The sequence below is a fragment of the Delphinapterus leucas genome, chromosome 10 (assembly GCF_059928025.1).
Source record: "Delphinapterus leucas isolate spDelLeu-1000000601 "Yukka" chromosome 10, BTC_Dleu_Yukka2, whole genome shotgun sequence".
NCBI classification, from domain to species: Eukaryota; Metazoa; Chordata; class Mammalia; order Artiodactyla; family Monodontidae; genus Delphinapterus; species Delphinapterus leucas.
This window is the reverse complement of record NC_143138.1, coordinates 42,638,994-42,663,752: the sequence shown is the minus strand read 5'-3', so window position 1 is coordinate 42,663,752 and position 24,759 is coordinate 42,638,994. Positions and strand designations below refer to the sequence as shown.

General features: G+C 36.9%; 1 protein-coding gene across 1 annotated transcript in view; it reads right to left on the bottom strand.

The window, feature by feature from the left end:
• The window catches only part of SACK1B (scaffolding CK1 anchoring protein B), an 88,670-nt gene that overhangs the window by 15,707 nt on the left and 48,204 nt on the right, over window positions 1-24,759 (bottom strand). The window contains exons 3-4 of the mRNA XM_022581441.3: window positions 3,871-4,035; window positions 3,050-3,174 (exon numbers count right to left, since the gene is read on the bottom strand). Of these exons, the coding sequence (XP_022437149.2) occupies window positions 3,050-3,174; window positions 3,871-4,035 (290 nt within the window). The remainder of the gene's footprint in view (window positions 1-3,049; window positions 3,175-3,870; window positions 4,036-24,759) is intronic.

Genomic DNA, 24,759 nt, shown 5'->3' with positions numbered 1-24,759 from the left:
TCCCTTCCAGAGTATTTTTAATTTCATTTGTTGTGTTGTTCATCGTTGCTTTTGTTCTAGGTCCTTGTTAAATGTTTCTTGCATTTTCTCTATTGTATTTCCAAGGTTTTGGATCATCTTTAGTATCATTATTCTGAATTCTTTTTCAGGTAGACTGCCTATTTCCTCTTCATTTGTTTGGTCTGGTGGGTTTTTATCTTGCTCCTTCATCTGCTGTGTTTTTCTGTCTTCTCATTTTGCTTATCTTACTGTGTTTGGGGTCTCCTTTTTGCAGGCTGCAGGTTCATAGTTCACGTTGTTTTTGGTGTCTGTCCCCACTGGCTAAAGTTGGGTCAGTGGGTTGTGTAGGTTTCCTGGTGGAGGGGACCAGTGCCTGTGTTCTGGTGTATGAAGCTGGATCTTGTCTTTCTGGTGGGCAGGTCGACGTCTTGTGGTGTGTTTTGGGGTGTCTGTGGGTTTTTTATGATTTTAGGCAGCCTCTCTGCTAATGGGTGGGTTTGTGTTCCTGTCTTGCTAGTTGTTTGGCATAGGGTGTCCAGCACTGTAGCTTGCTGATCATTGAGTGAAGGTGAGTGCTGGTGTTGAGATGGAGATCTCTGGGAGATTTTCGCTGTTTGATATTACGTGGAGCTGGGAGGTGTCTTGTGGACCAGTGTCCTGAAGTTGGCTCTCCCACCTCAGAGGCACAGCACTGACTCCTGGCTGCAGCACCAAGAGCCTTTCATCCACACGGCTCAGAATAAAAGGGAGAAAAAGTAGAAAGAAAGAAAGAAAGAAAGAAGAAAAGAGGATAAAAGAAAATAAAATAAAGTAAGATAAAATAAAGTTATTAAAATAAAAATAATTATTAAGAAAAAAGTTTTTTAAAAATTAAAAAACAAACAAACAAAAAAAAAACGGATGGATAGAACTCTAGGACAAATGGTGAAAGCAAAGCTATACAGACACCATATCACACAGAAGCATATGCATGCACACTCACAGAAAGGGGAAAAGGGGAAAAAATAATAAATCTTGCTCTCAAAGTCCACCTCCTCAATTCAGGATGATTCGTTGTCTATTCATGTATTCCACAGATGCAGGGTTCATCAAGTTGATTGTGGAGTTTTAATCCGGTGCTTCTGAGGCTGCTGGGAGAGATTTCCCTTTCTCTTCTTTGTTTGCACAGCTCCTGGGTTTCAGCTTTGGATTTGGCCCCGCCTCTGCATGTAGGTCGCCGGAGGGCGTCTGTTTTTCGCTCAGACAGGACGGGGTTAAAGAAGCCGTTGATTCGGTGGCTCTGGCTCACTCAGGCCGGGTGGAGGGAGGGCTACGATGCAGGGCGAGCCTGCGGCGGCAGAGGCCAGCACGACGTTGCACCAGCCTGAGGCACGCCGTGCGTTCTCCTGGGTAAGTTGTCCCTGGATCCCGGGACCCTGGCTGTGGCGGGCTGCACAGCCTCCCCGGAAGGGGTGTGTGGATAGTGACCTGTGCTCGCACACAGGTTTCTTGGTGGTGGCAGCAGCCTTAGCGTCTCATGCCCATCTCTGGGGTCCGCGCTGTTAGCCGTCGCTCACACCCGTCTCTGGAGCTCCTTTAAGCATTGTTCTTAATCGCCTCTCCTCGCGCACCAGGAAACAAAGAGGGAAGTAAAAGTCTCTTGCCTCTTCGTCATGCCCAGACATTTTCCCGGACTCCCTCCCGGCTAGCCGTGGTGCACTAACCCCTTCAGGCTGTGTTCATGCCGCCAGTCCTCTCCCTGTGCTCCGAAGGAAGCCCGAGCCTCAGCTCCCAGCCCCGCCTGCCCTGGTGCGTGAGCAGACAAGCGTCTCGGGCTGGTGAGTGCTGGTCGGCACCGATCCTCTGTGCGGGAACCTCTCTGCTTTGCCCTCCGCACCCCTGTTGCTGTGCCCTCCTCCGTGGCTCCGAAGCTTCCCCCCTCCACCACCCGCAGTCTCTGTGAAGGGGCTTCTAGTGTGTGGAAACTTTTCCAGCTTCACAGCTCCCTCCCACTGGTGTAGGTCCTGTCCCTGTTCTTTTGTCTCTGTTTATTCTTTTTTCTTTTGCCCTACCCAGGTACGTGGGGACTTTCTTGCGTTTTGGGAGGTCTGAGGTCTTCTGCCAGTGTTCAGGATGTGTTCTGTAGGAGTTGTTCCACGTGTAGATGTATTTCTGATGTATCTGTGGGGAGGAAGGTGATCTCCGAGTCTTACTCTTCCACCATCTTCCCCCTCTCTAGTTCACTCGTTTTTGGTGTTTTTATCTGCCTACTGATATAGCCTTACTGTGTTATCCTATTCAGGACCAATGCCTGGAATTTATAAGGGAGTTTGAAGGCAGCACTTAAACTCTGGAATCAGCTGGACCTAGACTGGGTTGCCAGACCTGAACTGTCTTTCGGCCCTTAACTGTGATGTTTCGGGCAAGTCACTGAATCTTCTAGAACTTCCATTTCATCATTTATCAAATGTAGATAAAAACAACTGCGTTGCAGAGAAGTTTTAAGGACTGGGAATGAAACATAAGAGCCAAGCTAGAACAGAAGTAGATATATTCCAGCAGTGGTACCCTAGAAAGATGCCAGAGAGTAGATCTGGGGCTGAAAAACCTTGCCTAGTGTCTACCATGGCATTTTAATAGCCAGACTCTTCAATGATTTTTCAGTAGTCCTATGATGACAACATGATAATCATCAGAGTCTCAATAATACTAAAATAAGAGCAATCCATTAGGCAGGTTCTTCAAGGTGATAGCTTCTATTTTTATGAACAATTATTATGATTCATACTGTTTTCATAAGGAACAAAAACACTTTTAGCATTATAGAGCTTTAGGAAACCTGAGATATAAGTCAACGCTCTCATTTTGGGGAGGAAGAACTTGAAGCCCAAGGAAATTATGTGACTTGCACAATGACTTCACAGCCAGAACTGAAATTCAAGTTTCCAAGCTTTTCATGCAAGGGTTCTTCTTTTATTTTTAAGAAACAACTAAACAGATTACATTAAAACTTGAAACTCATAAATTCTATAAATGATGATAATACTGGAGGTAAACACAATGATCTTACCTGTAGGAACCATACATAACTTTCTGGCAGTCAACTAACAAAAATTTCTGTTCCATTTTTCCATGAAATTTTGCTCCTGTTTTGGAAAGATAATCTTGGCCTTTTACTGTCCGCACTCGGATATTCTAGAATTGCATGTAAATATAAAGTAAAAATTATGGCTAGAAAGGGGATATCTTGAAAAGTAAATTATGTCATCGTAAAAACTTAGTAACCAAAAAAGTACACATGAAATAATTTTTTAAAACATATAACAACAACAACAAATATAGTGAAAAGCACAGTTTAAAACACCACCCAAAAAAGAAGTACTCAAGGAACATGGTCACTTAAAATAATGTATTTTAACATAACTTACATCATTTACACAGGATGGTTCTATAAGTCACTTAGGGTCCTACTGCAAGAGCCCCTTTCAGGTTATAGTAGCATGATAACAAAATAACTAAGATTAAAATCCACCTGTCTTTTAATAAGTCAAACATCACTGAAAACACTATGCTAAATGATTGTGACAAGCAATATCCGCTGAATGAAAGATTATCACTCAAGCCAGTCGTTTCAAGGTTGTAAATTAATTATGACTGGCAGCAAAGTTAACTCAGAAGCTTAAGTGCCCCACCATCAAGAAAAGCATCCTATAAAACCATCATGAAGATGGTGAAGTCACAGTCTGAAGAGTACAAGGGACCCCTTCTGTGGTCAGCACCTTAAATATATGGTGTACATTTAGAGTAATATAACTTAACATGCCTTACATTCAATGACTGAGATAAAGATAAAATAATTGAAGAAAACAAAGCAAAGCATGAAATATTTACTCTGAGACGTTGAACTTGACAGCCCTGTTTCTCGGTCATACTTAGGAAATGATTAAAGTTTGACTCATCAAGCAGAATGTACACAGATATCCCTCGAGTTGATGCCTCCACTATTTCTTTGAAAATGTCCACGTCTGTAAATATATCCATCACTAAAGCAATGACCTGTTAAAGATAAGAATATGAAACAATTTAAGATACCCAACAGAGAAAGATCTAGAAATTGCTTGCTTTCAGGAAAAACTGGACAAAATAGAAAATAGTTCAATGCATAATAAATATATATATATATAAATGTATACACAAATATTTTTGCAGTTTTCTAAAATAGAAGATAGAAAAGTATATTGAAAATAAACAAACTATATACATATTTGTAACACTAAGTAATTTCATACTAGCTTTAAGTCAAAGGGAATCTTCATTTCAGTAGAATGTTGAGTGAAGGGCAGATCCAAATCATGGCAATCAAGGTTGCCTGTAGGGTGAATGGAGGGGACAGGTAGATAGAGGGTAGAAATTGGTGCTACAGTTTTCATGGGAAATATTTCAAGGGAAAAGCAAGATTTCTGTAACTAGTTAAGAATAAAAGTATTGGAGAACTAGGACAGAGAAAAAAAAGCTTCTAGAAATAGAAATATAGCTAAGAAAGGACCAAAGATAAGAAAGGGGATAAGAAGACTTGAAGACCAGAAAGTTAAATACATATGCTTAAAATTAGCTTAGCAGACAGAACAAGTAAAAGAAAACAAAATGGGCAAAAAGATATGATTAAAAAGGTAAATGCAGAGAGAAATATCCTAAGGAACAGGCCCCTAAAATGGAGAGAGTCCAAGTTAACTGTTGGAAACAGAACCATATTGCCTTTGAGAAGCAGCAGGAGTGAAATGATGCTGAAAGAAAGGGAAATCATTTGACTGACTATATGCCAGATGAGAAGGACAGAATCCCTGCCCTTTGTGAAGCTTACAAAGTGGGGGAAGAAACCACAAGCAATACAGAGAAGAGGTAAATTATGTGATAAGCTATAAGATGATGTTTATTGGGAAAAAATTAGAGCAGGATAAGGGGAAATCACAGTTCCCTGGAAATTGAGAAGTAGGGGTTTGGGGTTTTCAGGGTAAGCCTCTCTGAGAAAATGTCCTTTGAGGAAGTCCTCAAGATGGATATCCTGAGGAAGCATGTCCCAGGCAGGGGGACCCAGCAATGCAAAGGTCCTATATCAGGTTCAAGAAACTGAAAGGGCAGAAATGAAACAAGAAAGGGAGAAACTAATCACAACGCCTTGAAGGCATTAAAAAGCCTTCAGTGGTTTTTCCTGAATAAGAGTGTAAGCTGTTGAGGGTTATTACTGAAGTAATAATATGGTCTCATTTATGTTAGAAAAGGATTTTTCAGGCTTTTCTTTGTTTAAGAACAGAATTTAAGGCTGGAAGGCAGGGTGGAAACAGGGAGGCCAGTTAGAACTATTGGAGCAATTCCAGTGGGAGGTGATGGTGGCCAGGACCAGACGGTACTGGTACCAGCCACTATCAGTGATGAGGAGAAATCGTCAGCACTGGATATTTTGAGCCAAAAGCACTTCTAGATGGACTGAATATGGGATGTGGGAGAAAGAGGGGGGAAAAAGAGGATGACTCTAAGATTTTTCAGCTCACCAACCTGAAGGACAGAGCTGAGATAGGGGAGGGTACAGCTACACTAAATTTTAGGTAAAAGACTGAAAAGGCAAGTTAAGTTTGAGGGACTTGGATATTCAAGTGGAATACTGAGTAGGGAGGCCTAGGCCAGAGCTGTCAACTGGGTGTTGTAGTGTAGAGATGACAATTAAATCCAAGTCATCCAGGGAGACTGGATGAATAGTTAGGAGATCTAGTACAAGAGGGGCTAGCAAAGGAAGTCTAAAAGAAGGGACATCCTGAGAGGCAAGTTAAGACAGGGTATCAAGAAGAAGGGTGTCCTCAAGAGTGTCATACCCTACTGCAAGGCCAAGTAACATGAGGATTAAGCATTCATCGGATTTAGTAATATACAGGTAATTGATGACTTCACAGTGTAGTTTTAGTGGAGTGGTGAGAGCAAAAGCTTTCTTGGGAGGGGTTTAATAGGGTTTGAGAGGACAAAGTATATTAAAAGAGCCTAGGAGTGCTATATAGAATGCTAACTTTAAACGACAGTTATAAACACACTTATTTACCCTCCTTGCGTAAAGTTTCCCTGCAACCTTTACGTGTATTGTCTTTATCAATCTTTGTGGTTTTCCAAACTGGTGTACAGTCAGTATAATTATTAGAAAGCAGACTTCTTTTTAATTAAACATATTTCATTACAATAATTAGTCTGTGTACTCATTAAGTAGAATTATCTATCATTTTCTTCTAAACACTGGATTTGTTTCACAGCCTCAAACTGTCTCAGGGATCCTCCCACACCAAGTATTTATTAACCTTAGATACTGAAAGTTATCTGCAGGTATAGGTAACTCTTTTTGAGTAATCTGACTACAATGAGAAGCAGAAAAATAGAGCAGTAGCTGTGGGTAAAGCTGGGTCAAGAGAAGTTGTATTTTTTGTTTTGTTTTAAGGTGAGAGAAATAACAGCAGGTCTGTGTGCTAATGAAATGCTCCAGTAAAGAGTAAAAATCAGTGATGCAAGAGATGGTGGGAGGTGGGATGGGGAAACAGGGATTTCTGGAGGAAGGCCTTTGAGCAGGCAATAAAAGACAGGATCTAGTGCAAAAAGTAATTAGAGCACAGGGAATAACGATCTTCAAAATATCATTGTACTGCCAAGCCAGAAGGCTAGGTACAAGGTGCAGGTGCTGGTGGAAGTACAGATGTGGTGGAGGGGCTATGGATGTTCTCCTCTGAATAATGCCACTTTCTCAGTGAAATGGGAGGCAAGGTCTTCAACAGAGAAGACCTTGGATTATGGAAGACACGTTAGCGGTATGAGGAAAGGCAGTTAAGTAGTCAGCTAGGAGGGTAGAAGAGGGAACGGACTACAGAATATAGTGTGACTGCAGAGTGGCATTAAGGACCCACCAAGTCATAAATTTAAAATCAGACCAGTCAATGTGGTTGAGAGCTATTCTCTCTCACCAAGGAACAAAAATTGTCAAGAAATGAGAAGGAAAGAAATGCCCTGGGAATAGACACATGGCAACAACAGCTAGGATAATATACTAGATACATTGCAAGTATGTTAGAACATGAAGAAGGTCATGGATAATATATTATTTAATCCAATAAGATGCTAGAACAAAATACTGGGCCATGTTCAATTTATACAAGATGATGACGTTCTTTAAACTACCAGTGAAATATACTTCAATCAGATTTTCTTTAGGAAGAACAATTTCAATCACTCTAATGGCCTCATGTGATCCTTCCCTTATTTATAAATGGTATGAGGTGGCAGGAGAAGGGAGAAGCTAGTTAGAACAGCCTCACCTGTGTCTTGTGCATATTCTCTATAAAATAGAACATGTGAAAACCTTTCAGTCACATCCACAATTATTAATGAATGCATTTATATACAATAATGAGTGATGTGATAGTGTATGGACATTGAGATAAAGAAATGAAAATGTCCATTTTATAAACTTATTTTACAAAATAACTTTTAAAAACATATGTCTGGAGCAGTCTAGCACTATTTTTTTTTTAACTAGAAAGGAATTTTTTAAAATAAAGAAACATTATTATACTACATGGTATTCTTTATAAAAAATAATCAGTATATCTAAAGAATTTATTTTTAATTTGTCTGATAGTCTCCTGTAACAAATTACTTGAGACTTTGGAAATGAACAAGAACTCATGACCAGATAAATAAAGGGTTTTGTTTCTAAAAAGTAATTGAAGTCACTCAGCCAATGGAAGATTCTAGCACATAAAAGGTAGAACAAATGACAGTCCCTCTTGTATGACAGATAATGCAATGCATCAGGATCTGGGAGACCAGATTACACATCTTTGACAAATTTATGTGATGTCAATGGAGTCAGGTGCCTTATCAGGATTTCTGGTTCCCAGCACCCAGTAGGTATCTTGAAAACTTGTATAAAGTCTACAGAAAATTTCAGCTGTGCCAAGAAAGGCAAAATAAAATGTAGCCTTTTTTTTTTTTTAAATTTAATGGTGGGTTACATTCATGGAAAGGAATGATAATTAGAAATGAGGTATGCCAAACCTGATCTGAAGGTGTTACACTCCCAGCTAGTTAACTAAATCACACTGTGCTGTAGAAATAACCACAATGACTATATATAATGAAATAAAAATGATATACCTGATTAGTACAAGGCTTTTCCAAAGGTATATTAATTGATTTCATAAGTCAATACAGAAACCAGTTACATTAAATGGCATTCATTAAACTACCATGTTATATAATTTTAAACTTCTTCTCTTGCTTCTTCATTAATTACTGTTTTATTCTTGTTTGATAAATTGAAAAAGTAAACAAGCAAATGCATTCATCAGCAACATGAGACTTAGAAAACTTTCAGGAAGATATTCTGAGTGACTTTTAAGATTTGAGTGAAACTTTGCATCTTTTAGTAGTTTCAGAGAAACTGATTCAAGGATATGAGTTTCCACTTATTTTTCTCAGAGTAGTAAATTTTCCTGAAGTGACCTAGACACACTGAATTAAAATAATATTAAAATTAAATATTAAAATAATATAAACAGTGACAATAAATTTATGATAACTTCATATTCATGATACAATTTAAGCTCATTTAGGAAAGTAAATAATGAGTTGTTATGTAATTCAGAGAAAGGGGAGAAAAAGCTCTAAATGTACATGGTTGTTAGGGTGGGTTCCCAGTAGAATGAAATACACTACCAGGGCTTCATGAATAAGCCTTAAATAATGAATAAAGGTTATTTTTAGCCATCCAAGCTGGAAGACTAGCATTACAGAAATAGAGGCAAAAATTAGAATGATGGCAACAGTAATATTTTAATAAATGTTTATTGAATTAACCTAAAGCTAAACACAAAGATTATCACACTTATGAATATGGAACAAATTTACTTAGGATTTATCTGCATAACTGCTATGAAGGATCTTGAAAATCTGACACGTTTAGATTTGATCTTGAGAGCAATATAAATCCTGAAGAGGAAAATATGTACACAAAATAGTATCTTGGGAAAATGTATCTGATAGCAACATTCATATTGAAAGTATCTAAATTCTAATGAATCATATTGACTAACGAGGATCATGAAGCCCTCTTTTTATGGTAATGTTATAAGTGCAGTGAAATATTTTTTAAAATGTGAGGTAGAAACCAATGACAAGAAAAATGAAAAGTATGATAGATTTGATAGAAAATGTTCATCACAATGTTGACACTGAATTACTTGCATTTCCTTAGAAATATGCCTCACCATCTTCAGAATTTTAATTTTGAAACCCATACTGTGTTTTCCACTATAATCCATTAAGATAGAACACTATTAGCAATATGCTTTTATATGACCTAAATACTTAAAGAAATGTAAGTACACCTTGGGCTAATGATCTGTAGTCACAGAACTGTAAGTATTACCCTCAAAATTGAAAAAGTGAATATTATACCTTTTATGCTTCAAAATACTAAGCACCATTTGAAAGGATTCCAACTTCCTTGGTAATTGCCTACATATATACAGGAGGATTTACCTTTTTCCAACAGAAGGAACGCTAATAAGGAGTTCAAATTAAAAAAAAATCAACAAAACTTTTTAATAACTGTATCTATAATAAAATTCAACACAACTAGAAAACCTTAAGAATTGAGTAATAGAAATCTAGGGAAATGCTCACTTAGGAAATATATATCTCTGAGTCTGTAATGCCTGTTAAAAGCAATGTGCTAAATGGATTTCAGAAAAAAGAGAGCCCAATATTAAGAATAAGTGCTTTTGGTCCTTATCCTTCTGCAGCCTAAATAAAAGTATCAATTTTCATATATAATATATTGTATGCACTATAATATTGTTTAGTAAGTTTAAGCTTTACATTATGAATGCCATAACTTCTGTACATATATAAGCATCTATACTAGTAGCTAAATTGATATCAATTGGTTTGGTCTGCCATAAATTGTGTAACTTTTGGAAAGTCAGTGAAATGATTCTGAGTCTCACTGACCTCTATTATATATTAAATAAATCATAGATGATCGTGTGTGTATCAAGTTCTAAAATTCTATGTTTCAGTAACTATTCATTCACTCCCAATTACCCAACAATTGGATTAAAACATGCATTGTACTTAGCTTGTAAAAATCTCACCAACCACTACCTGGTGAAAGTGAAAAACAAACAAGCAAAAATCCTGGGTATTGTACTAAAATTCAACAGAAGATGTAAAGGGGAATGTTTGGGCTGTGTTATGGCTACAACATAAATCTGTAGAAGTAGTACATATGTTTGACAACTCAGAAGTGTTGCATAATTTTGATATTTCCCTCCCTTTCTGCATTGTGCTACATGATTGAAAGTACTTATACACCAGTATTATGGACTGAATGTTTGCATCTTCCAAAAATGCATATTTTGAAATCCTGAGCAGGCTTAAAAAAAACAGCAAGAAGAGCCATAGTCCTTTTACTGATTTCACAGTTCAGCCCTCTTACAAGTTCTCATTTCCCCAGCACTTCCAAAAAGTAACTTCTCCTGAAACTTGACCTGACAAGGGTCCTGAGCATGGGCCCCCAAGCCAAGGTATCAGAATCTAGATCTTGGCAAACTGACCAAAGTAACTTGTTTTCCTGAGACTCTTAGGAGATCTCCTTTAACCTGTAGCATAACTATCCATTAGCTTGGAATAACTATTATCTTATTTAAAATTTTCCAATATGAAGGGATGTCTGTCAGGAAGAAAGGAGTGAAGGGCACTGCAGGTGGAAAGACAAAGAGGGAAGAAAGGAATAAGAATCTATTGCTAGTTGTGTTGGGAAAATTGTAGAGTAGCACTTAAAGGGGAGGAAACGTTTGGGTAACAGGAACTGAAGCATTAGGAATACTCACCAGGAATAGCATTAGAACCCATTTTTCTGGGTCATGGAAATCTACTGAGGAGGAGTTAGCCATAAGGCTAGAAAGATTAGAAAGGTCAATTTGGCCAAGATTGTAGAGGGCAGCCCTTGCATGCTAGGCTAACTACAGATTCCATAAGGCACAATGGGGAAGCATGTAAAGCTTTTCGCCAAAGCGTTATGTGATTGGAAAAATACTTAAGAAGATTAACATGTTAGTATACATGGGATGAGTGAGAAACTGGAACATCTACCAGCAAGTAGAGGAGTTAGGAGGTTTCAATCCTAATGCAGCATAAATGTGTAAGAAAGATCCCAATGTGAATGAAGGCAGCAGGAATAGAAGGAAGGGATGGAGGTAAAGCGGCAAAGGATGACTTGACAAGACTCAGTGGCTGAGTGCTTGAGAAAGACAACAGAGAGAGGCTAGTCAGGGCTCATCAGGTATTAGAGACCTAAATTACATGGAAAATTATTGTACCATTTTAAGAAAATTTAAAATTTGAAAGGAGTATTTGTATATAAGGAAATTCAAAACAACGTGATAAACACCATGCTAAAAAGTTGTACTATTTGTTTTTCCTATCTACCTATTTATCTATTCATCCATCCTTTCATCTATGCTTTTTTTAAATTAGCCATTGAAACTTAAGTGTTTTTAGGCATACAGGAAAAGTTGGGTGGACATCAAAGGAATAAAATAGGAAATAGGTAATACAGTTGATGGCATACAATCTCGGTGGAGTCAGAATGGGATGGCATGAGCAGAGGAGGATTTGCCTTAGAATTAGGTTCTACGGATGTGCTAAGACTACAGGGAAGAAGAGAATGAGTACTAACTGCAAGAAACGTATTGATGGTGTATAGGGTATTGTGAGAGGAGGAAAGGGAAACAGATTAGGTGACTGTCACTGGATGCCCTCAGCATACACTTCATGGTTGGGGGTAAAGCCTACCTCTGGGGCTGTGGTCAGTGAAGGCTCAGACTGTGGGCTTGCATGGGAATGAAGAAGGTCCAGAACAGTTGCTCTGAGGAATACAGTACAGAGTTAACAGGAAATTAAAAGTTATTCAGTATAACAGTGAGAGGCCAGCTGAACTTTTTTTTTTAATGTAAACTTGAAATTGACTTTTTAGCAAGTTTTTGAGAAATTTTCCGTCAACATTCAACAAATGTCAAAAGACATTTAGGTAACAGAGAAATTTCAATACTGACTAGGTATTTAATAGTAATGCTTTTTGATAATTTGATAATTATCATAATTTGATCATAATTTGATAATTTATGCTTTTTAAAAAGACCTTATTTTTTAGAGAATTATATTGAAGCAATTACAGATGAAACGAAATAATCTGTTACATGTGATTTTCTTCAACTTAATTCAGCAGCAGTGGAGGATACGGAGGAAACAAAGTTGAACACAAGTTGATAATTAATGAAACAGGGTGGTGGTACATGAGGAATCATTATCATAGTCTCTCTTCTTTTATATACGTTTGAAAGTTTCCAAAGCAAGATGATAAGTAATCAAGAAACTATCTAAACTTTCACTCTATCCATTGTATTCCTTCTTCTCACTCTTTTCTATTTTTATCTTTTTAGCTCAGATATCGTCCTTGCTAAATTTCCCCTTTAATTTTATACTCCTTCTTCCTAAGTCACTCTTCAGTGTTTACTTCCACAAATATCTGTCCCTACATATCTCTCTGATTCCGTCATTTTTCTAGCGAGGTGAACTAAGAGAAGAACATAACCTTTTTGAGCCTCAAATTTTTCATCTATAAAATCAAGTGAATACCTCCCATTCTGTAGGATTATTGGGAAAATTGAGATGCTGTATATCAAGTCTGTAATAAGTGGCCCATGGTATAAGATGTTACATAGTATAAGCACATGGCAAAGGATCACTGAATAGTTGCTACTATTAATAAAAATGTGGGTGATAACAGAGCTTGAAGAATAGACATTTTGTTATATTTGAGCAAAATTTTATAGTCCCTAGTTTAAAGAGATGAGTAAAGTGTTTCACATGTTTCAAGCCATTATTTTCTTAATTTATAGCATTGGCCTTAACCAAATATTCCCCAATAATTAAAACAACAATTACAACAAAACAGAACAAAACTTTCTATTCATGTTTTAAGAGGCTGCATTCTTTACTTGAGCAATAACTGTGTTACTTTAATGTCAACTATTAATTAACCTGACATAAAAAAATCAAACATACCACATGGCAAAAATACCACAGGTCCCATTTATTCAATAGTAATTTCTATCTGGATAAGAAACTTGAATATCAAGGTATACATCAAAGGAATAAAATAGGAAAGAGGTAATACAGTTGATGGCATACAATCTCGGTGGAGTCAGAATGGGATGGCATGAGCAGAGAAGGAAGAGGTATCAAGGTATCAAGGAGTTACACAAAAGTTATGAAATATTGCAGAAGCATTTTTGCATTTAGTATAAGTCTTTCCTATGTCTTTATAGTCAAGTTACATGCACCTAATCCTCTGTTTTTAACTCTACTACTCTCTTTTCTCTCTTGGATAATTTTTTTCACCGCTAGCCTCTGAGAATTGTGTATTATTTTTCACTTTGATTCCTGAAAGTTGAAAGGCCACATACCTTTGGTGGTAGGGAAGAGTCATTCTAAGAGCTAAGAGACAGGGGAAATAATTTTCAGGGGCTCATCAAGCTAAATTGAAAAATGTTAACCACATTACCTAGAATATTTCCTAAATAATCCCTCTCCCACACACTCCAGGTTTCTTAAGTATTTTGAACACCTAATGATACTCATTCTCTTCAGATAAACAATATACAGACACAAAACAGCAAATGTCTTTCAGTTGGGCTACAGAAACAAGACGCAGATTTCCTATTTTACTAGCAACTATGTTATTTTCAAGTCTTCATTAATATGATTAAAATCTCATTGTGAGAATCATCCCTTTCTCTGCTGAGAAAATTCTAAAGTATAATTTATTTATTTTCCTTATATAGGTTCAGAAGAAGGAACTTGTCAGAATTCTAGGTTGAAAGTCTGTTTCACTTTTTTACATACTTTACATCTGAAATTTGAGGTTTTATCAAAAGGAAATGGTCTTTATCAAAAGCTGAAATAGCCACATTTATTCCAAACATTTTTATTAACTTAAACCAAATTGTTTTATCTGTAAAATTAAGGAAGGTCCATGTCCTTACATATCACCCTTGATTAATATTCTACATAAATATGTTATTGAAAACTAAAATATGTTTCATATAACTATATCCTCAAGCAGCTGGTAAAGTTATAGATTTTGGCAAAATGGAAATTAATGATTAAAGAAGAGGAATAGAATGAGATGAGGACAAAAGAGGAGAAAAACTATACAAAAATTCTCTGGGAGTAATACATTAAATTTGGTTCTTATACCAAATTTGTAAAATGACATTTGAAAAGTCATTTAAACTCTAAGTATTTCCAAAGGCCAAATAATTTCATCTTTTACATATAAGGACACAAATAATATTAAAAAGGTACTTCCATTCTAACAAAATTCAAGTTGGAGTTTCAATCTGGGCCACTGAAATATTTTTGAAACAACTTAAATATGCCTGTAATTTAGGTTTCTTGAGACTTAATTTTTGAAAATAGATCAAATGGCAAAAGAAAAGTACACTGGATAAGCATTAAAACATTCAGATAAAGAAAAAAAATATCCAAATCATTAAAATGTGAAGCAGTTCAGTAAGAAATCTAAACTTAAGCTTTTATTATTTAGCTGATCAAAGGCAACAGAAAGCCTTCCAATTGATAAGGAGACCAAAGGAATCTATCGTCTGAGAGGAGTGAAGAAAAGGGGTATGCAGAACACTCTCGTGAATTTAATGATCTGATAGGAGGGAACATGTCAATGACATATTTAGTTTCAAATTAAATTAAATTAAAGAAATTAAAATTTCATGAGCATCTAGAAAAGATTTCCAACCACACTTTCTCAGATAGGCTAATTATTCGGTTAAAAGATCATCTCACAGTTTTTTTAGACATAATGTTAGATTACTCTTTTTTACTTTGAAGTCAAACTTCCTAAGTAAAATTTAGGAGCATTTCTTTCAATTCTAGTATCTGGATCAGAAAGTAAACAAACAAGTGGTTAGCAACATTCTTATGACATGAAAAAAATGTATAAAATATTTTTCATAATTAGACACGAATTAGAGACATAATTAGAGAGAGATAATTAGAGAGAGAGAGAGAGAGACATAATTAGAGAGAGAGAGAGAGAGAGACATAATTAGAGAGAGATAATTAGAGAGAGAGAGAGAGAGACATAATTAGAGAGAGAGAGAGAGAGAGATTGATTATCTGTCTCGTTCTCTCTACCTTCAGGGGAAAAATTACAAAAAACAGACTAAGAAAGGAAAAATTGCAACAATTTCACAATTATGCCAGGGACAATGGCATTTTCTTTTCTTCTTGGTATATACGTATTTTTACAAAACTGACATTATTTATGTAATGTGTATGCCATATATTTGTCATTCTAGAATATTCTCCTATTAACAAACTGTCATAACATCACATGTTCAGAAAAGACAGTTCTCCAAAGCAGTGTGAAGAATGTAGTCTGAACACAGAAGGACTGACTAGGAATCTGCTGCAAAGGTCCAGAACCTGATCGGCAAAGTAGGCTATATCATCCAGAGGTCTGCCAAGAAAACATGTTTCCCTAAGAGTTTTCGTTGTTGAGAAATTAATGAAAATATTTACAGAAGTGTGGGTACAGTTAACGGAACTGACTATAGAGACAAGCAGGAAGAGAGCAAGAGAAAAACAAACAGAACATAAACTTCTCTCCAGCTGGTGTTCACTCTCCTGCTGGCACCTCCCACTGAGCACCCTTTCCTGATCAGGGAGGAGGTGGCAAGGACACCCAGGTGATGCAGTCTATGGCATCAGCGTTTGAAAAGCAAAGAGGGGCAGAGAAAGGTGGAAAACAGATCTGGGATGGGTGGGGATAGAGGATAATGTGCTCAGGGATGCAGAATGGAGGCTAGGTTTCAGAGATATTTAGGAAGTAGGTGGCAAAAATGCAATGTGACCGGCAGCTGGATGGTGGGGTCATGAGTAGAATATACTTCCGGATAACTTCCAGATTTCTGGATTGAATGACTGACTGGTTGGTGTCGTCAATGACAGACACAGGCAGTTGGGAGGTTGGAAAGGAGGAGGCTGGCCTTGGGTCTATTGAGTGTCAGTCCTCTATGACACATGGAAACCCTTACAGGCTGTGGGTTGTCAGGGTCTGGGATTCAGGAGAAAGCTTCTGGCCTCTAATGTTACAAATTTCCAGCCATGATTTAGACTATTTAAAAATATGTAATTTATAGAATCAAATGTAAATTCTTTACAATGGCATGCAAGGTCTATCCCAATCTGAATGCCTTTTCTTCTTCATTTCATGCTTCAGTGCATCTTCCACGCATCCCACTCTGACGGCCACGTGCTTTCACATCATGCTTGTGCAGTTCCTTTTGTCTAAAATCCCATGTTCTCCTTCTTTATGAAAATCCAATTCATCTCTCAAGGCCTAGCTTACCTGAAGACCTCTTTCACAAAGCCTCTGCTAACTCCCTGAGCCTAAATAAATGGCATCCTAACTTATGCTCCACCTATGGTGTTTAATACATTTAGCATAGCATTTATTTCATCAGCCTTGTGGCTCACTCATTACTTTCAAGGGAGTAATAAACTAGTGGAGGGTGGGGAAAATATACCTCAGTCATTTTGTATCCCCATCAACTTAACAATACAACACAATAAAATTTATTAAATTATTCATGCTTTCTCTAAAGCATCAAAGACAGCTATTTTCAAATAGTAAACAAGCAAATTTTTTAAATGAATATTTACAGTTCTAATTTGAATTCCTAAAGATTCCTATCATTTTCTAAATAAAGCACTGTCTCAGAAATCTCTCATGGTACTTTTCATTTACAATTTACCAAGTCTGGGAAGGAGGTGGGTTGGAACACATGGACTGATGTTATTACTGTGTTTACTGGTCTTCTGTTTCTGGGCAATATTTTATGTATGTACACCTGTATGAAATAGCAAGAAGACTCCTGAAGGTCATCTGCCTGCTATTCAAATGAACTATGTCCTGAAATCTATCCTAAATGGCACAGGTAATAAAGGTAGAAAACGTGGGTCCTAGTAAGTGGGGAATAATAACACTTGCACTGTGGAAGGTGTTAGTAAGAATCATCTTTCTCAAAATGGCTCATTTTAGTTGGGCTGGATAAGTTGTATTTCACACGAGTGACATCAGCAACAAAAAGCTAAAGATCATGGAAATTAAAGTATTTAAGATCACACAGTAAATGATGAAACTATGGCTAGAACTGATTTTCTTCTAGTTCAGTACTCTGCCATCAGGCCATATGCCCCCAGACCCTGCCTGAAGCAGGGGAAAATGTGTATACCTGAGGAGGTTCCAGAACTTGGTTCCAGACCATCTCTTTTGGTAGAATCCAGTTTGGTCACAGAGGTGTGGTTAATGCTTCATCAATAGTGAGAGGCAAAGAATAGTTTGATGCAGAGTTCCATTCTTGAAATACAACTGTACCCCATGTTCTGAATCCTGTCTAAAAGTTCTGACAATCTGCACAATATTACCATTGGGTTAAGCTAGTATTAAATTCTACTTTTTCTCTACAGTCTATCTAGAGCTATATCTGAGCCACTATGGGATAGAATCTTATTTTGAGAGGTTCTATTCCAAATGTATATAAAACCCACCTCACACCTGTCAGAATGGCTATCATCAAAAAAACAAGTTAATAAGTGTTAGTGAAGATGTAGAGAAAAGGGAACCCTCATGCACCATTGGTGGGAATGTAAATTAGTGCAACCACTATGGAAAACAGTATGGAGGCTCCTCAAAAAATTAAAAATAGAACTACCATATGATCTAACAATTCCACGCCTGGTTATTTATCTGAAGAATACAGAAAGAATAACTCAGAAGGATATATGCATCCCTATGTTCCTTGCAGCACTATTTACAATAGCCAAGACATGGAAACAACCTAAATGTCCATCAACAGAAGGTGTGATATACATGTACAATGGAATATTACTCAGCCATAAAAAAGAATTAAATCTTGCCATTTATGATAACATAGATGAACCTAGAGGGTATTAGGCTAAGTGAAATAAGTCAGACAAAGACAAATACCATATGATATCATTTAACATGTGGACTCCAAGAAACAAAATAAATGAACAAACATAACCAAACAGAAAGAGAGTCATAGATACAGAGAACAAACACGTGGTTGCCAGAGAGGAGCGGGTTGAGGGGAGGGACATAGATGAGGGGGGTTAAGAGGTACAAACTTTAAGTTAAAAAATAAATGAGTCACAGATATGAAATGTACAGTGTGGGGAATATAGCCAATAACTATGTAACATCTTTGTATGGTGACAGATGGTAACTAGACTTATCATGGTGATCATTTTGAAATGTATAGACATATCAAATCACTAGGCTGTGTACCAGGAACTAACATAGTAGTGTAGGTCAGTTATACTTCAAAAACAAACTCATAGAAAAAGAGATGAAATTTGTGGTTACCAGAGGCGGGAGATGGGGTGTGAAGAGGGGAGGAGGAATTGGATGAAGGTAGTCAAAAGATACAAACTTCTAGTTGTAAGATAAAAAATATAAGGGATTCAATGTACAACATGATAAATATAATTAAGACTGCTGTACGTTGTATATGAAAGTTGTTGAGAGTAAATCCTCAGAGTTCTCATTACAAGGAAAATCTTTTTTTTCCTATTTAATTTTGTATCTATGTGAGATGATGGGTGTTCACTAAACCTATTGTGGTCATCATTGCATGATGTATGTTAACTCAAATCATTATGCTTACACCTTAAACTTATACAGTGCTGTATATCAACTCTACCTCAGTAAAACTGAAAGGAAAATGTATATAAGCCACTATGGATGATTTCAATACATGCATAAATTATATGAGATATGAAAATTATGCCTAGATTTTTTTTCTTAAAAAGTATAGCCGAAAAGTGGTTATTTGAAAAATCTATCTCATTAATTTAAAAATTAAAAATCAAGTAATCAAAATAAATCATATGTTCATCCATAATAAAATATATAGAATATTTTAAATAAGACAGGTTTCAGAGCGTTTAAAGGAGTTCTTGGTGGCAGAACTGTGCTCTAGGGATATTTCTCAAAATGGAAGAATCTCGCCAGGTAAGGAACCATACTGCAAAAGTAAAAGTAGAATGGCTCATGAAAGAAATTGCTTAGTTTCTACTAAGGAAATGGAAGAAAAAATAAAGTGGGATGAGGGTGTAAGGGGTTTGAAGGTCAATGAAATCACTGACTACAATTCTATTAGTAGACTATCTTTTACCAGAATCTTTGCCAGCATTTGCCAGGCTTTTTTTTTTTTTTTTCTCATGAAATGCCAAGAAGGCAGAGATTTCCATTTGGTCAATAAATGAAGTAGCAACAGCTGCCTCGTATTTCACAAGTGTCAAAGTCCATTAATTTTTTCTTCCTCCAAATTTTGGTAAAGGAGAGCCTTAAATAAGTAATGGTAATTTTTTTTTTTTTATACCTCGAGTGGATTTTCTTTCATGACAGGTTCTATGTCACATCTGTTCAATGCCATTCCTTTGATAAAAATCATATGGTGACTCAAGCTAAATATGTCATCATAACATTTATGTCATTAGGTCTCTTTTCTGAGATTCCTTCAAATCTTAATACATTCTCTGAAGTTTGGTCCTGTGTTTAACCAAAAAAAAAAAAATTCATTTGTTGAGCAAAGGCATGAATTAAATCAACTCTGACCTCTGAAGTGCTTTCAAACTCTGAGATACTATGCTTCTTAAAAAAAAACACAACAAAAAAACTTCATAAAAGATTCCCTATGAAAATATCACTGAGAATTCTCCTCTACTTCTTCTGTCTCAGGCCATCGGCTCCTCATGCTGCAAGCTTATGAGATGTTAGACACAGAAGTTGAAAATCAATATCAAATGGGAGTAAAGAGAATAAGGAACTGAAGAGAACTTCACTGGGCTATGACATCACTCAGAAATGTCAGCCACACTGGCGTCTTCTACTTGTATATTTCAGTAACATTGAACAATGCTTTGGAGTCATTTGGTTGTCTTCCATGGTAATGTTTCCAAATGACTGAGATCAGTAAATAGAATTACACTATCTAAGAAAAATAACACATTCTTAAATAGCATTTGACTGAATAAAACAATGATGGGGATAATCTTCAGTTTAATTAAAAATATAATAAGACTAATCTAGATAATGGCTTTACTACTCAGAAGAAACAACAAAAAAAGGCTGGAATATGTTTCTAACATTTGTGGTTTTTTACCATTAGCCAGCATTCAAGAAAAGGCACTGCCTGAAAAGAGATGCATATTAAAAAGTAAGCTTTCTCCACATAACTGTAATGAGCTTTATATTTGATGCTCCTGTTTACCCTAAACACATTACAATAATAGAATATAATGGAAATGGGCACTTCATAAAACAGGATGAATTTTAATATAACCAGAAAAGAATGTCTAATAAAAGAGGTTCATACATATACATTGAATGAAAGAGATTGCATAATACTTGCCATACCTGTGAATGGATATTACAGTATGTGGTTATTTAGTTATAACATTTTACCAGGTCTTAGAGATAATTCTTAGCAACATTATATCAAATCACCATATACATAAAATCACCTATTAACTGTGGGAATAATCAATAACTTGTTTTGCTTTGATTCTATACTAGATTGAATTCTAAGTCTAGAAAAAAGTTGATTTTTTTCTTAATTTAAATTTAGATGATAAAATCAGATAAAATAGATAAGGAAGTATAAGCAGCTTCTGGCAGGAAAGAGCTCTCTACAGGGGCCCTTACACCAGGCACTCCCATGCTCTACTCATCTCTGGCCCTAGTATACCTTTCAAACCTTAATCACACAATACCTTGCCCAATCTGTTGGTTCTTTCCATAGATCAAAGAAGTAGAAATGAAGAATAAGTAATTAACAGATGACCAGATCTCTTCCCTAACTTCCCCTTTAGTAATCTCGAGAAGGAACAGTGTGAACAAGATAGCATCTAAAGAAAAGTCACAAGAAGGCAATAAGCCTGCATACGTGCCTGTGCACAGTGGGGTATGGTGACCAATCTGACGCCCTATCCCAGTGATTAACTGAGATTACTTCCTGTTTCTCTTTAAAACTTTCAAGGTTGAGCAGAATCTTTGGAGTTGGTTTTTGGGGAACACAAGTCCACCTTCTCCCCAGACTGATGGCATTCTGATTAAAAGAAATTTTCCTTTCTACCAACATTTCTCTGTCTGTCTCTCTCTCCCCCACACCCCCACTGATTTTTGAGCAGTGGGGAGCTGAACCTGATTCGGTAACAAAATCACCAGTTTAATTCAGCCCATGTACGTTACTTATATGGGATCATTGTCACAGGTTCTGGGACTTTTTTCTGCTCTTAATAGAATAAATGACCTAGCTTATTTCTAAATTGAACCAGACATTCTGTACTTTGTGAACTTTTGAAAATTCCATTTAAATGGAATTTCAGTTCTCCATAGAGATAAAACAGGAACGTCAGTTGAAACAAGTCTCAGATTTTCAGTTTAGTCCTTTCAGCACAAAGACACACCCACGGAGAGCTTCATCTTAGAACAAGGGAGGGAAGCTGTTTTCTGAGGCGAGAATCCCAGGCACCTGGTCATCGTGGCACAAGCTGGGAGAGGCACAGCTGGAGCCCACAGTTATTTCAGTCTGCTTCACAGCCTTCCATTTTGTCTGTGGCCAATAACCACACCTTTTCTCCGCCTCTCTCACTTTGGGTGGAAGCACAGAACTTTATTCCGAAGCAGGTGACCTTTGGAGCATGGCTGGCAGCCACTCCCCAGCTCTGCCACTCCTGCTTCCCATGTGGTTGCTGCCTCTGGGGGTCTTTTCCAGGTTTCCCCAGGATGTCCTTCATTCTCCTTACAGGTCACTAATGTCCCCTCCTCCACCCTCCCCTTCCTCTTTTCTTTTCCTCCCTCTCATTTTCTCTTTTTCAATTGAAGTATAGTTGATTTACAGTGTTGTGTTAGTTTCAGGTGTCAGCAAAGTGATTCAGATATATATATATTTTTTTCAGATTCTTTTCCATTTTAGGTTATTATAAGATATTGAATATAGTTCCCTGTGCTATACAGTAGGTTCTTGTTGTTTATCTATTTTATATATAGCAGTGTGCATATGTTTATCCCAAACTCCTAATTTATTACTTCTTCCCTTTCCCTTTTGGTAACCATAAGTTTGTTTTCTATGTCTGTGGGTCTATTTCTGTTTTGTATATAAATTCATTTGTGTCCCGCAATCCCTCTCCTGGGCATGTATCCGGAGAAAACCATAATTCGAAAAGAGACATGCACCCCAATGTTCATTGCAGCACTTTACAAAAGCCAAGCAAACTAAGTGTCCATCAACAGATGAATGGATAAAGAAGATGTGGTACATGTATACAATGGAATATTGCTCAGCCATAAAAAGGAATAAAATAATGCCATTTGCAGCAACATGGATGGACCTAGAGATTACCATACTAGGTGAATAAAGTCAAAAAGAGAAAGACAAATATCATATGACATTGCTTGTATGTGGAACCTCTCATTTTCTCTTGGTCTCTTTTTCCCTCTTTATTTCCCCGGATATACATTTTCTTTGCTTCTTTTTACAGCTTGGCTTCCCCAAAAGTCAGCTTTTGCCTCCCATGGCCACTCTGCCAACGTTGGCTTGCATGAGGCTCCTGGAGCCAGAGCTACACTCTGGTTCTCACTCTTTCCTGGCACCACGGCTCTAGTGCTAAAGGTGTCTACTGACTCCATCTCTGAACCTCAGTCTAATGTCTTAACAGCCAGAATCTCTGGCCCACCCATGGAACAAACACTGAAGTCTGAAATCAGCAGAGGTGGGGGCTCATCCATCTGCTTATTTTTAATTTTAAAAAAGTGCATTGAGCTCTCATTCTTTGCCAGACCCCAAGAGGCATTAAATCCAGGCTGGAGGAAGGGGGCAGAGTCCAGTGGAGAAGTGTTTATCTTATCTTAGAAACGAGTGGGGAGGCAATAATCAAGGTTAGAACAAGATGTAATTTTTGGACAACAGTACTTCTAGGTAGAAATGGTAGTATCTGTGAATTCACTCAACACGGTCCCTTAGGACTTTTGGAAGATAATGCTACTCACTGCTTTGGGACAAGTTTTGTTTGCTCAGCTGGACTTGTTGATAACTGTCTGCGTATCAGCATATGTACTGACCATCACTCCCTAACACCATTAAATATCTGAGAAGACCAGCTAATTATAGACATTTTAGAAGAAGAGAGAACTAGTCTTTTACTTATGATTTTTTAAGAGCACTGACTTATTACTTAACAATTGGACATTGAACAATATGTAAACAAAGACTTTAAACTTTGTGATTAGTCATAGGAGCCTTAAAATAAGAAGCAAATATCTTTGCCAAATGGAGTGAGACAATAACCTTCTAGGGTGCCCAGGACAGTTTCAGCCTAACAAAGAACTCTTCCCCTGTCACACAGGATAAGGGTTGACACTAATTCCTCAGTGAGGAGGAGCTGGGAAGTGACATTAGAACCTACGCTATACATGCATGATCCATAAGCATATAGAGCAACGATTCTAATATTCACCTGGAAAATAAAATGTGAGTACATAGAAAAATTCAAAGAAAAGGGTAATTGAAAGTGTGCTCTTACGCTAGAATAAATAGTATGCTACTGGCATATAAAAACTAGACCAGTAGAAAGAAACGGGGGAAAACTAAAGAAGAATGAGTTAAAAAATATACTGTAATCAAGATTCTGTTAAAGATGATTTTCAAACAGTTAAGAAAGAACAATGTTTTTACATTAATAGGGTTAGAAAATAAGAAAATAAAGACTAATACCCCAATAGAAAAATGACTGAAGCCAAGACACGTGGCCAATAAACGTATGAAATGTAGCACAAAATCTCAGTAACAGACAGTATTACAAATTAAACTGTCATGTTTTACCTATCAGCCTGTCAAAAAAACTGAAGTGATTGACAGCACTCCATTTCAGCAGGTGGTGAGAGAAAATCTCAGCAGTTGTGTAAATTGAGACAATTTTCCTAGGTGACAATCTGGTAACGTTCTTAACAGTGAATAGGTACCAAACCACATCCTTTTTCCCACCAGGGCAATTCCCTGGACTCATCCTAAGAGAGACGGTACTCAGAGGTAGAGATGTACACCTTCATGTTCAACCCTGCACTCACTATGACTACACATATCTGTAAGCAGCCTACATGCCCAATAGATAATATGGCATTATAGTACATCCATATAATGGAAAACAGTGGTGACAATAAGCCAGGTTCAAAGCAGTTTGTAGGATATAAACCCATTGACTGAAATATAGAGGAATATATATGTAGAAAAAAATCTACAATTATAATCACCAAATTTATTTCAGGTTATTTTTATTGTCTTCTATCTTCCTCTTATTCTTGTACTGTATTATTATAAGTGAGACTAGTTCTATTTTTTTGATTATCAAAATGTATTTGTTTTAAATATTTATGAAATCAAACTATATAATTTTCACCTTACGTAGTGAGAGTTCAGTCATTCTGAACAAATCGTCTTGTTTTACCCTAAAGGCTGAAGTTAAAGAGCCCCTCAAGACACTTGTGTACAGAGACAACAAATATAGTAACCAGCACTCCTT